The 12,473-nt window shown below is 52.4% G+C and overlaps 3 protein-coding genes across 3 annotated transcripts; all 3 read left to right on the top strand.

Annotated features, from left to right (window-relative positions):
• The first annotated feature begins 2,288 nt into the window (after nucleotides 1-2,288).
• On the top strand, nucleotides 2,289-8,291 carry M431DRAFT_515753 (hypothetical protein). The gene is made up of 2 exons (XM_024920281.1): nucleotides 2,289-6,086; nucleotides 6,163-8,291. The coding sequence occupies exons 1-2, from the start codon at nucleotides 2,720-2,722 to the stop codon at nucleotides 7,863-7,865; spliced, it is 5,070 nt and encodes a 1,689-aa protein (XP_024778236.1). The 5' UTR covers nucleotides 2,289-2,719; the 3' UTR covers nucleotides 7,866-8,291.
• A 435-nt stretch (nucleotides 8,292-8,726) lies between these two features.
• M431DRAFT_477762 (hypothetical protein) lies at nucleotides 8,727-9,631 on the top strand (the record flags this gene model as incomplete). The annotated part of the gene is made up of 2 exons (XM_024915606.1): nucleotides 8,727-8,937; nucleotides 9,093-9,631. The coding sequence occupies 2 exons, from the start codon at nucleotides 8,727-8,729 to the stop codon at nucleotides 9,629-9,631; spliced, it is 750 nt and encodes a 249-aa protein (XP_024778235.1).
• A 581-nt stretch (nucleotides 9,632-10,212) lies between these two features.
• On the top strand, nucleotides 10,213-12,252 carry M431DRAFT_1304 (hypothetical protein; the record flags this gene model as incomplete). The annotated part of the gene is made up of 2 exons (XM_024912450.1): nucleotides 10,213-10,440; nucleotides 10,588-12,252. The coding sequence occupies 2 exons, from the start codon at nucleotides 10,213-10,215 to the stop codon at nucleotides 12,250-12,252; spliced, it is 1,893 nt and encodes a 630-aa protein (XP_024778234.1).
• Between the last annotated feature and the right edge of the window lie 221 nt (nucleotides 12,253-12,473).

The following is a 12,473-nucleotide window of genomic DNA, read 5'->3' as shown; positions in this document are numbered from 1 at the left end:
TCAAAGTCGTACTATGGCAAGTGGTTTAGTCGAGAAGAACAAGAGCGAAGAAAGAAGATGGTGAAAGTTGAAGTAGAGAGAAGTAGAAACGAAAATGAGGAACCAAGAAAGAGAAAAAAGAAGCCAGCTTAGAATAAAAGACAGCGTGACGAGCTAGCGGAGGTACCTACCATATTTCTAGTGGACTGGTGATGTAGCCTGGCAGGTAGCATTTCTGTGGATGGGGGCGCCCCGTAAAGTAGCGGCAGGGTATCGTGGCCCCAGATGTCCTTGTGGAGGTACCTCATTGATACCGCGGGGCACGGGTTTCGTTTCGATGGCCCACCCCTAGAGCTGAAGGGGAATCTCTTTCTTGTAGCAGGGAGAATGTAGGATGGGGGCGGATCACGGCAAGTTTCAGCACACGAAACACGTTCGGGGCCTTTGCTTCAGGGGATTCTAAGTCCGTGTGTCAGGGAGTTTTGGTAATTCAACTTGATGTTATTGAGAACATAATTCATAAGCATGAGGTGGACTCCACGGAATTGCTGTGCCGTGCAAATGCAGTGCACTGGAGGGCGGTTGAATTTTACATGCTACGGGCGGCCTTTTATGGAATTGACGTGAATTACACCAACATCCAAACGAATCTGGCAAACAAGATGCGCAAACAACACACCGATCGTCTATCGTCTTCATGCAATGGGACACGTCATGGCGCTGGCAAGAAGCTTGTTTTTGGTTGCCGTCGACATCAGCGATCCAGCAGCCTCGCATGGCCTGGAGACATGAAACAAGACGGCGATTGGACCGCCCAGTGGCCACTAGGGTGTAGATCCGCCATCATCAATCACGGATGGGTGTGGCCAACCAAGGCCGTGATACGCGGTCCGTGGATTGGGCAAGATGGACGAAGACTGCTGCATAAAGAGATGATTACGGGGGACATTACGTATAGTATAGATGATAGGAGATGCAGCTAGACATAGTAGATGGTAGTAGATGTAGCTAGACGGAGTGGATGGTAGTGGATATAGTAGATGTTGTAGATATAAATAGATACAGATTGATAAAACATCTAGAGTGCAAATGGACAGATTTATAGGAAAAGCTATTGTCTAGATTCATCACGTTTGATATCAAGCTGTATAATGAACGCGGTGATGGTGATGGCGAACAAATGAGCAACTCCAACTCATGTGCGATATCATCCATCTATGAGATACAGGGTGGGGAACAGGTCTAGGCCAGCCTCAGGTAACTCAGCTGTGGGCTACTATACTATTATCTGGCTTCAAGTAAAAGAAGATGAGAGAGAGGACATAGGAGAAAGCAAGCCGGCTGGTTTCATGCCGCTGGGCGTGTATTATGTACAGAGCTGGCATCTTTCAAAGGGATGCTTCCGGGTAGCGTAAGTCCGACACTCAATCTGAACCCTAAGACTGGCCTAATTGAAATCACAGGTATAAACAGGCATTATGGAAGCAGAAATGTTGCACAACACCGATATATCAGGTCTTATTTTTAGTCGAAGCAGTTTCCCGCCTCGTGTAATTCAGCTTCATGCCTGTGGAGCTTCAGAACTCGTAGATGACGATATGACGATATTGGGCCCCAAGGTGGCAATATGGCACCACCATGTGAAACCTTGTTTCTTCAGCTCCGTAGCGGCTGCAAGCTATTGGTGCGATAATATTGCATGTAAGTTAGTAATACTGGCTGTTGGCATTCGTTACCAGTGGGCACTTTGTAATAACCATTAACCCAACATTTTTCCTCTAGACGGATCAAGTGCTTTCACATGTCGCTTTGCAATACCAGACACCCGTTAATGTGTGTCGTGATAAGAGCCACATACTAACACGATGGTTAGTGTTTGGCCTTGCAGATGGGCTGATCAGTATCATTTCAGCTAGGTGCTACCTACTGTACGACATATCGACTCAATTTCTCTGTATTGACTCCATATACTCGTAGCAAACTCATCCACTCTGTTGTCTAAGAAGTGCATCTCTTATTTCTTGTATTTACTCTATTCACCCATTTCCTCTATAGATCAATATCTACTAGATCTATGTACTCGTGTCTACTACATCACTTTGCCATGTAAACCAATCATCCATCTTCTCTTCTGTTGCTGAATCACCCGTCTTACCTCATCCCAACAACGTACGAGTACGCGCATTTCATTGTCTTCAATGTTGACTAAATGGCGGATACCTCCATCTCTAACAAATGTCGGACTCGAGCTCCGAGCACTCTACTTCAGAGGTACTAGTGTAACCGTGCGGCCTTCACGCCACCACCATGTTATCGATTAGTACCTGCCGGTCGTAGAGTCTCAACAATCTACGGGTTCCTTCATCTCGCCTGCGCACAGACGCATTTCTCCGGAGTCCGCTCAACCACTTCATCTCCATCCATTTTCTTCGATACATCAACTCCGCCATCCAGGCATTTCCCCTCCGCTTAGACATTGCTGGCCAACACTGAGCTTTTCAATACTACATTGAGCCCGGATCCTCCCAGGCTTATCCTTATCTCGGTGTTCTTGTACAAGATAGAGGGGCGGAGACTTTTCACGACCTTCCTCAGCCTTTCTTTACCTGTGTCCCAACAACGACGGCCGCCTTGTCTCGACTCATGATTCTTCCGACTTCTCTTCTTCGCTAGCTCCCCCGCCGCGGGTATTTCTTCTTCTTCTCTTGTCTCGCCTCGTCTCTCGCCTCGTCTCCCAACCATGGACGACGCGTGGGACGCCTCAGACGTCGGGCCCGCCGCCCAACTTCGAGATACGACCCAGCACGACGATGGCCTTGGCGCCACCGACACGGCCCCTTCGATATGCCGAATATGTCGTGGAGAGGGCACGCAGGCCGAGCCGCTCTTCTACCCGTGCAAGTGCAGCGGCAGCATCAAGTATGTCCACCAGGACTGCTTGATGGAGTGGCTCTCGCACTCCCAGAAAAAGTACTGTGAGCTGTGCAAGACACCGTTCCGGTTCACAAAGCTCTACGCACCAGACATGCCGCAGTCGCTGCCCGTGCACATCTTCGTCGAGCACATGGCCAAGTACCTGTTCCGCAACTTTTTGGTCTGGCTGCGGGCAGCTGTGGCCATAAGCGTCTGGGTCTTTTGGCTTCCCTATTTCATGAGGGCCGTCTGGTCCTTCATGTTCTGGGTCAGTGACGAGGGTCCGGGTGCTGGTTCCATCATGTCGCGCATCAACGAGACCAACAATACCATGTCTGACATTCCATCGTCTATTCTGGCTATCGGCACTTGTCCCGCCAGCCCTCTACTTGCTGCCACCACCACGTCAGCGGCTGATGTCGAAGCCGTGGTCGGCCAGCTCCAGGGGAAGGAAGTTTCCGATTACTTGGTGCGATTCTTGCTCGGTTCATTCACGTCTCCCTTGCTGGCCTCAGATGCGGAGCTTGGGCGATTGTCCAATGCATCTGCAGCACCAGGCAATGCTAGTCAATCATTCGTTGCTACGACCCTCCTCGGTAATGTCGCGTTCATCGGCAACCTAACGAGAAGCGCCAGCTTGAACCGTGCTATTGTATCTGTGCTGGAAGGACAGGTTATTACCGTTCTGGTTATCATCTCCTTCATTCTCATCATACTTGTTAGAGACTATGTGGTTCAACAACAGCCAGAAATCAATATGAGAGCTGCCTTTGCCGCACCGGAAAATGACTTTCCGATTCCTGTACCAGAGATTGCTCAGCCAGAACACTTGCCGGCAAACCCAGAACCCACCGATTCGGACGATGAAACCCTGGAGGACAGCGAACAGGCGGGTGCCCAAGACTGGCGATTGATCCCAGCGGACCCGCTCGCGGCTGCTGACGAGCAGCCATTGACTCCGGATTCCTCGAACCATTCCCTACTAGAACATGAACCGTACCCCACGTCCAGTACCAACACGTCCTTACAAAACGATCAACTGAATTCCCAGGCACGTGAAGGTGCTGATGATGGGGATGCTGCGGAAGAGCGAGCCACTGTCGAAGACTATCTGCGAATTTACCGCCGCGCAAATGGTGATCTCCAAGACATATTGCGAATCATCGAGGAGGAAGGGCTTCAAGAGAAGCTCAAATACTGGGTCGAGGTTACTAGGCGATCGACTATGGACAATGCTAACCGTCACGCCACAAGCGAGGCTACAAGTGACCCTGTCGCAGAGGAAGGGGAGCAGCACGAGCAAGATGTTGGTTCGGATCATGACACCCTCCCATCTCCATCCACCTGGAAAGGAAAAGAACCAGCCTGGTCTCCGGAACCTGAAGACGTCGATATGTCGGGTCCGGCCGCTGACTTGGAGGATGATCTATATGATATTACCACCAGACCTCGTTCAATGTCTGACGGCTTCCAAGAGCAACGATTCGTTAATCCGCTGGCAAACAACTCATGGTCCTTTGATGCACTTCCTACAGATGACAACCACGATGAAGCATCTCAAACCCTTCCCGTCATCCAAGAGCAGCCCGGACAGGATCTTGACGATATGCAGCCAACCCATGATGACGACAGCCATCTCAACAGAGAAAACTATCGGCGCCTTCCGGAGAGGGACATCCACCAACATCAACCCGTCAGAGAAGTCTACCAACGCTACCCTGTACATAGAGAAGTGTATCAGCGTCATCCGGATCAAGACGATAGAGAAGGCCACCACTTGGATGCTGAATTCGAAGCTCAACCGCCTCACATAAACGGTGCGGCCGGGGAAGTCGCTGCCAACGGTGGTGATGCTCCAGCCGGTGGTCTCGTCGATAGAGTTGCTGACTTCATGTGGGGCAATTTGAATGAGCCGGATGTTGCAGAAGCCGGCCCTGTTGCTGACGCTGCCGCCCAACAAGCAGCCATTGCCGCCGAGAGAGCTGCTGCTATACGAGCTGTTGCTGAGCAAGCGGCTGAAAATGACGATCTCTGGGCGGGGGCTAACGGCGAGGATGGTGATGGGCTTCCCGCCGACGGCAACGCTGCTGGATTCGATCCCGAGGCGATCGACGACTTGGAGGATTTCGAGGGAGTTATGGAACTTATTGGCATGCGTGGTCCTATTGCAGGGCTTTTCCAAAACGCCATATTCTGCGCCGTGCTTGTGTCTGTCACCATCTTTGCTTGCATTTTCCTCCCCTACAACATTGGACGTGTCTCGGTCTGGCTCCTTGCAAGCCCCATGCGAGTTGTGCGCTTGCTCTTCGAGCTCTCCAAGTTGCTACAAGATGCCACTTTCCTGGTCGCTGGATTGGGCTCTTGGGGCGCGCTGAACATTGTCGAGATGCTCGCAACCGTCGTGGGCGCCTCCGCTAAAGTTCATGTCGTTTCGGCTAGGAAAATGTCTTGGGGCTTATGGACAGGCGCTGCTACCAGATTATCTACGTGCCTCTTCATAGACTTTTTCCCCATGACGACAACGGAAATCCACAACTTTTCGGCAGTGAGCCACGACGCACTCAACACCGTCAAGTCCAACATCTTGGCTGTGTTCTATAACCTCAAGGATAGCCTAAGTATGGCCCGTGATATGGGGTTTGACAAGATCCTGTCAACGACAACGATGGTGCTTGGTTCCACCTCCGAGACACTTGTCAAGCTTTCATCCCTGTTTATGAAGCCCAGTTCGTGGGTGATTGATCTGAGCTTAACCGAAGAGTGGCCTGCAGTCGATCCGCAGCTGGCACATTGGTCAAGCTTGGACAGGTTTTGGGCAATTCTCGCCGGCTACACCACCGTGTTCCTGATTGGTGCGTTGTATCTGAAAAAGGGAAGCCCGTTCTCGAGGGGGACGACGATGCATGCATGGGAGGCCGGTATCATCGACTTTCTCCAGCAGGCCAGCGGCATCATCAAGGTGATACTCATCATAAGCATCGAAATGCTCGTCTTTCCTCTTTACTGCGGCCTCCTTCTCGACGCGGCCCTGCTGCCACTTTTCGAGGGCACCACACTGACGAGCCGGATCGTCTTCACTTGCAAGTATCCGATGACGTCGGTATTTGTGCACTGGTTCGTAGGCACCGGCTACATGTTTCACTTTGCCCTCTTCGTTTCCATGTGCCGGAAGATAATGCGACCAGGTGTTTTGTGTAAGTTGTCATCACTCAAGATGGTCTTTTTTTCTTCTCACAATAAGTCCTTGACTAACATTTGGTTTCTTTACAGACTTCATCCGAGATCCTGACGACCCTGAGTTCCACCCCGTCCGAGATGTACTAGAGAGAAATCTCACAACTCAACTGAGGAAGATTCTCTTCTCTGCTTTCGTGTACGGAGCTCTCGTGATTGTGTGTCTCGGCGGTGTTGTATGGGGCCTGTCATTTGCCATGCCAGGCGTGCTCCCCATTCACTACTCTTCCAACGAGCCAGTATTGGAATTTCCAGTCGACTTGCTCTTTTACAATTTCCTCATGCCCCTTGCCGTTAAATTCTTCAAGCCCAGCGACGCGCTCCACACCATGTACACGTGGTGGTTCCGCAGATGTGCACGAGCTCTCAGACTGACATATTTCCTTTTCGGGGAGAGAAGAATTGACGAGGAAGGAGTTTTACATCTTCGCCCTGGGACTACGGCTGGCAGGCTCCCTCAGACGGGTTTCCTGCTCGAGCTCGGGGAGGGGAACGAAATTGTACCCAAGACTTGGCGAGATACCTTTGAGGGAGGCGATTTGAAGCCAAACACGACCATGAATTCTGAGCAAAGGAGAGACCTACGCCGCAGAAAGGCTCAGCTGGTCGATTCTCAGCAGCTTGTCAAGGATGGTCGATTTGTCCGGGCCCCCGCGTCGGATCGTATCAAGATTCCCAAGGGGCAGAAGATTTTCCTGACAGTGAGCGAACGCAACCACCGCAGAGATGGCCGTTCGGACGACGATCTCTATGCTTCAGACCAGTACCTTATGGTCTATGTGCCTCCCAACTTCCGTGCCAGAGTCTTTTTATTCATTCTCTTCATCTGGCTTTTTGCCTCGGTCACGGGCGTGGGCTTCACCATTATTCCCTTGGTTTTTGGCAGACGAATTTTCCAGGAGCTGATACCACATTACATTCGAACGAACGACATATACGCCTTCAGCATTGGGGTGTTCTTGCTCGGCACAGTTGCCTATTCGATATTCCACTACCACGTCATTAAGGAGACGGTTCAGAAGTGGACTGAGCAGGCACGCCGCGACTTGTTTGAGGGCAAGGCTGTGGGACGAGGAGCCCTGATTGGCCTCCGTCTGGCTAAGCTCCTTTACGTTTATTTTGCGCTTTTGATCGTGTTCCCACTGCTTACCTCGCTGCTGATGGAGCTCTATGTCACCATCCCGCTGCACACGTACATGTATCCTCCTGCGGCGATTTCGACTCTAAAGGACCAGGCAGTGGATCGCCACACGGTGCGTCTTATTCAATCGTGGGTTTTGGGACTGCTCTATCTCAAGTTGGGAAGTCGATTGATTACTTCGCTGTTCCCGGATAGCCGCGCCGCTACGGCAGTTCGATCCATCATGCGCCGCGGGTGGCTGCGTCCCGATGTGCGCCTTCTGACACGAGCTTTTGTTATCCCGGGCCTGATGGCATCTTGCGTGGCTATCTTCGGGCCGCCCATGATGGCGGGATTCGTTATCAAGCACGGTGGCCTCGATGGAGGCGCTCTGGTCGAGGATGCCGCCGAAGCCGTAAGGCTGACGGTGATTTACAGACAGTCTTATCCTGCAGCAGCCTTTGCCGCCATACTTGCCAAGCACGCGGTCGGTCTTGTCAAGGTGACGAACCGGTGGACGGCGGGCGTTAGGGATGAGGCGTATTTGATTGGTGAACGTTTGCACAACTTTGGGTCCAGGGCATCTGGGACGAAGAGATCCAGCAGGGCCCAGCGGTAAATGAAGGTGGGGGAGGACAGTATTGACTGGCTAGGAGGATTGGGCTGTAACGACTGCACATATAAAGATTTATGACATGGAGGGTACTCGGCATGAATGGTAGTTTAGAAGGATTGGGCATGGCTCAGGTATTATTGCTATACTAGCCCGAGGCTAGGTTAGGTTTCAACAGCATTATATGTACGTAGGTAAGTAACTGTCAACCAAGAGATGCAAGAAATCAACTCATTATTTTTCTCTTTTCATTTTCGAGAAGCATTAAGAGGTGTTGTGTCTTTGCTATTGTGCATGTCTGTGGTTTGCTGTTAAAAAGGCTCAGCTGGGTAATATCATGCAATATGGGGAGCTTCATTTTGGGAGGGAGGGGCCAACATGCAGCATCCTGACTTGGCCACCAAGAACCCTAGCAAGCTCTAGTTCAAAGCGCTATAACAAGATGAAGAGAAATCAGCATTTATGTATCTTGTTTCATGGAGCATATCCCCTAATATTGCTGGATTTACTAACACCACCTTCATTATAAGACTCGCAGCGCAAAACTACCCGGGAGTGTAGATGGAAGAAGCAAGGAAACAAACGAAGCTGTATATTCCATAACCAAAAAGTCTGGATAATAAATGAAACTGCTCTTGCAAACACCTGTTCACCAAAAACAAAAGAAAAGAATCATACGAACAGTGTGGCAGTGGCAGCACCTTGGGTAGCAACAACCCGTCATGGGGTTTGTTGTCACCTGAAAAGCACCATCCAATCTCATCTTATTTACATTCCGACGAATCAAGTTTCCCCGCGACACGGGATCTGACAGTTACAAAGTACTCGTTACATGTTCGGCTCATGCAGTCGAGCATCATTCCTTACATGCGAAATAATTACCTGCATTCGCCGGGCTGCTGTGAGCCTTTTGGGGCGCGAGTTCGTTCTCCAATCAGAGGCGAGACTCTCCAATCAAAAGGCGAGACTCTCCAATCAGAGGCGCGAGTGTCGGCTGTCAAGTCTCGTGCGCATGCATGGATGCGTTGGCAGAGTCCACCTTTTGAAGGTGAGGCTGTTGCTGAGTGGCTCGAAGGCGGTATATGCAAACTGCAAAATGCACCCCGAAATAACGGAGTACTTCGTACATACAGGTACCGGTACCAAGTACGAGTTTGAGTGCTCGTTCATTGTCGAGCTGGTGTCTTGCAGCGGTTCTTAGTGGTCGACGGCGATGCACCACGTGACCCACAGGGGATCGAGCCCGCTGTAACTGGCAGCAACTGCAGCGCAAGTGCAGCGCAAGTGCAGCGCCCGAGCCGCTGCAATTTGGCCAAGCTGGAGACCTGGAAGACCTGGAGCCCGCTGTTGCCCATGGCGGCCACCTGCGCCTAGGCCGCAAGCAGCATAGCGCCGCCTGCCGGTCGCCCAAATCTGATGCAGCCCCAAGGAGAGTGTCGCATCCAGCGTCACGGGCCAAAACATGCAACTTGCAACCGCCAACTGCAAACTGCAAACTGCAGGCTATCGCGGGCTTTCGAACTGACTCTGAGCGTCTCTCTGCCGCCATCTCTGCCTTCTTACACTCCATCTGCTTTGCGCTGTTCACGGCTCGGCGACCAGGACGGACGTTACTCGGCCCGGGATCCCCTGGCGGCCAGAAACAGCGACGCCGCGCCTCGCGAAATTTGACTCGTTGCCGCGGCTCCTGGTTCTGGTTCTGGCTCTTGTGGGTGATTTGCGCCTTGACTCTCCCGGGAGCGCATCAGAAGCGCCTCCATTTGCGTGTGTAGATTGAAGTCCGGCGTCGGCTTCATCAGTTTCGGTGAGCGCAACCTTCTAGCGGCCTCTGGCGGCGGCTGAAACGGCCCAAAGCTGACGAAAACCCCGGTGAAGGCAAGTCGAGCGACAAACGGGCTGCGTTTACAGGCCTCACCATCGCCGACCCGATCCGAATATCTGCAATCTTGCGACTCCAACTCGTTCATCATCTCCAAGCGACTCTCTCTCAGTCTCTCTTTTTGCTGTTTTGCTCTAGCTTCGAGCTCTGTTTAGCTCGCCGGCTCTTCGACGGTTACACTCCTTAACGATCCACGATAAACCACCACTTGCCAGTGTTTCTTTTTATTTTGTCTCAACAAATATTACTCACGACTTGCGCTCGATTATCCGGTGCTTTGACATTTTAGCGAAATCAAGCCGCATCATAACGATTCATTCATTGTCATTTTTTCCTTTTTTTTTTGTTACCATCTTACGTCGCACAACATTCCATGCCCACACCGCCCGACTCACCGAGAGAGGAAAAAGAACAAGAGAAGGGACGACGACACCCAGCCCACACATAGCTTTGAGCTTTGAGCTTTGATCCACCATGGCCGAACCACCTTCATCGCCTCCTAGCGAGGCTGCCGGAGCCGAGGATGCCTTGTCTTGGTACAAGGCGCAGTACGAGCTTTTGGAGTCTGAGCTGGCCGAGTTCCGAGAGTCCAGTCGGGAATTGGAGCAGGAACTGGAGAAGGATATTGAACGAGCAGAGAAGCAGGAGAGGATCCTGAAAGAGAAGGCCGACGCACTGCGGTTTGAAGTTGAAGAGTGGAAGGTAAGTTGGATGCGCTCATTTTTTAAAACCCTCAATCGGCTTGCAGGCGATTTGGATGAACCAACTCCCCCTTTCAATTACGCTTGCGACGCTTTGAATATTTCGGTTACGGTGGCTAATTTTCTTTTCTCTTCTTAACTTGCGCAGAGAAAATACAAAGAATCCAAAGCAGAAACTACCACTGCCCAAGCTTCGCTAGAAAAGGAAATTACAAACCTTCGAGAGGCAAACCGCACATTGACCCTGAGACTGAGAGACTCTGAGGTTGCCAATGATGATTTCGAACGCCAAGCGCGAAACACCACCTCGTCTCTCGAGGACATGGAATCCAAGTTCAACCAGGCTGTTGAGCGGGGTGTCCTGATGGAGGAAGAGATCAAGATGGGCGAACAGGAGCGTGAAGCGCTTCGCATCGAGTCACAGCGCTTGCGAGAGGAGCTCTCGGAGCTCAAGATTGAAGCTGAGCTCATGCAAGACAAGGTCAAGAAATACGAATCCCGCCACTCGACCATCTCCTCCGACATTTCGATCCTCGAGTCCCCCACCTTTGACAAGGCCGTGGATGCGTCTGTCGACTCGGCCGCGAGCTCGCCTCTCATCACCACGCCCCCAGAGATCACCAAGTCACTGGGAGAGCCGACTACTGAGCTGTTGGATCCACCGTCGCCGCCAATGTCGGATGCCTCGGCGCACATGTCGAGAGCGCCCTCACGGATCCGGACTCCGGCCCCTGCCACCCTTCGCCGGACTAGATTGCCGTCGGTGGATGCCAGCTCTCGAGCCCGTGGAGGTGCCTCCTCTTCGACGGGCAACCGGGTTGTCACTGGTGGCCGCCCGTCCATCAGCGGCATCAGCGGCAACAACAGCAACAGCAACAGCGGCGGTGCGCCTCTTCGGACGCCCACCCATAGATCAACCGTATCACGCAACAGCAACTACAAGATACCCGCGTCAAACTCATTGTCGCACATCCGCCTGCTCACGGCTCAGATGCAGAGGCTCGAGGCCAGAGTGCACTCGGTACGGTCCAAGCTCCCCGCTCCTGGCGGTAGCAGCACTCCGCCTCGCCCGGCTTCTCGACCTGCGATGCCTAGTTTGACTCCCACCGCGCCGACATCTACGGCGGTTCGCTCACGCAAGCGCGCCACTACTCAGTCAACGGCATCATCGTCTTTCACTGGGGACGATCTAAACCTGACGCCTACCAGTAGCTATACTTCGTCGTCCAAGACTAGCCACACTCCCAGGCTTAGCGCGTCTGGTGTTAGTAGAATCAACTTTGGTACTCAGTCCAACGGCCGGACAACAGACTCGGAGATCAGCCGGCCAGTATCGCGGTCAAGCGGAGCATCATCATACGCTAGGCCGCCGTCTCGCAACGAAATACCATTACCAACGCGGCCGATGTCGCGGAGCTCCTTTTCGGCGGGGACCCGAACCCCAATTGGCCGGCCGGCATCCTCCTTTGGCCGCGGGCACTCTGGTAGTGTCAGTGGCGTAAACCTGCTCGGAGAGGAACCTGAGCATGAGCCCCCGTACCGCACGCCTAGTAGGCGCGGTACCTTTTCTACCCGATATGATTTGGGGACAAGCATCAGCGGCATCGGTGGCATCAGCGGCATACCGACACCAGGTAGTGCCATTCCCGCGCCGGGCAGCGGGATCCCAGGGCCAGGCTTGAGACGGCAGAGCGGTGCCAGGAGAATCAGCCTTAGCAGTGGCAGTACCAACACCGGCGGCGTCCCTCTTCGATCGGGCCGCGTTAGCACAACTGGATTCAGGAAACTGGGCGACTTGGGAGAGACTTATTGATGAGATGAGCTCTCGTGTCAAGATTTGCACAGCAACCTGTTTCCGAGACCTTACTCTCTTTAGTATAATTATTCTTTCCTTTTAGTTTTTTTGTTTTTTTACTTTCCCCAAACTCCAGTTCTCGCCTTGCGTTCAATTGTTTTTGTCTGTATTTTGGGAACGGGTGCATTTTGGTCGCTGTGACATTTTTGGCATCACAGAGGCGAACGAGGTGTTGATGA

Source organism: Trichoderma harzianum (genome assembly GCF_003025095.1).
Source record: "Trichoderma harzianum CBS 226.95 unplaced genomic scaffold M431scaffold_2, whole genome shotgun sequence".
NCBI classification, from domain to species: domain Eukaryota; kingdom Fungi; phylum Ascomycota; class Sordariomycetes; order Hypocreales; family Hypocreaceae; genus Trichoderma; species Trichoderma harzianum.
The sequence above is the reverse complement of the archived record's forward strand: the minus strand, read 5'-3'. Positions and strand labels throughout refer to the sequence as shown.

Bases quoted from the DNA above. Each gene is read 5' to 3' on its own strand.
- M431DRAFT_515753 (XM_024920281.1), top strand. From the start codon at position 2,720: ATGGACGACGCGTGGGACGCCTCAGACGTCGGGCCCGCCGCCCAACTT. The intron at 6,087-6,162 runs GTAAGTTGTCAT...GTTTCTTTACAG, and splicing joins AATGCGACCAGGTGTTTTGT to ACTTCATCCGAGATCCTGAC.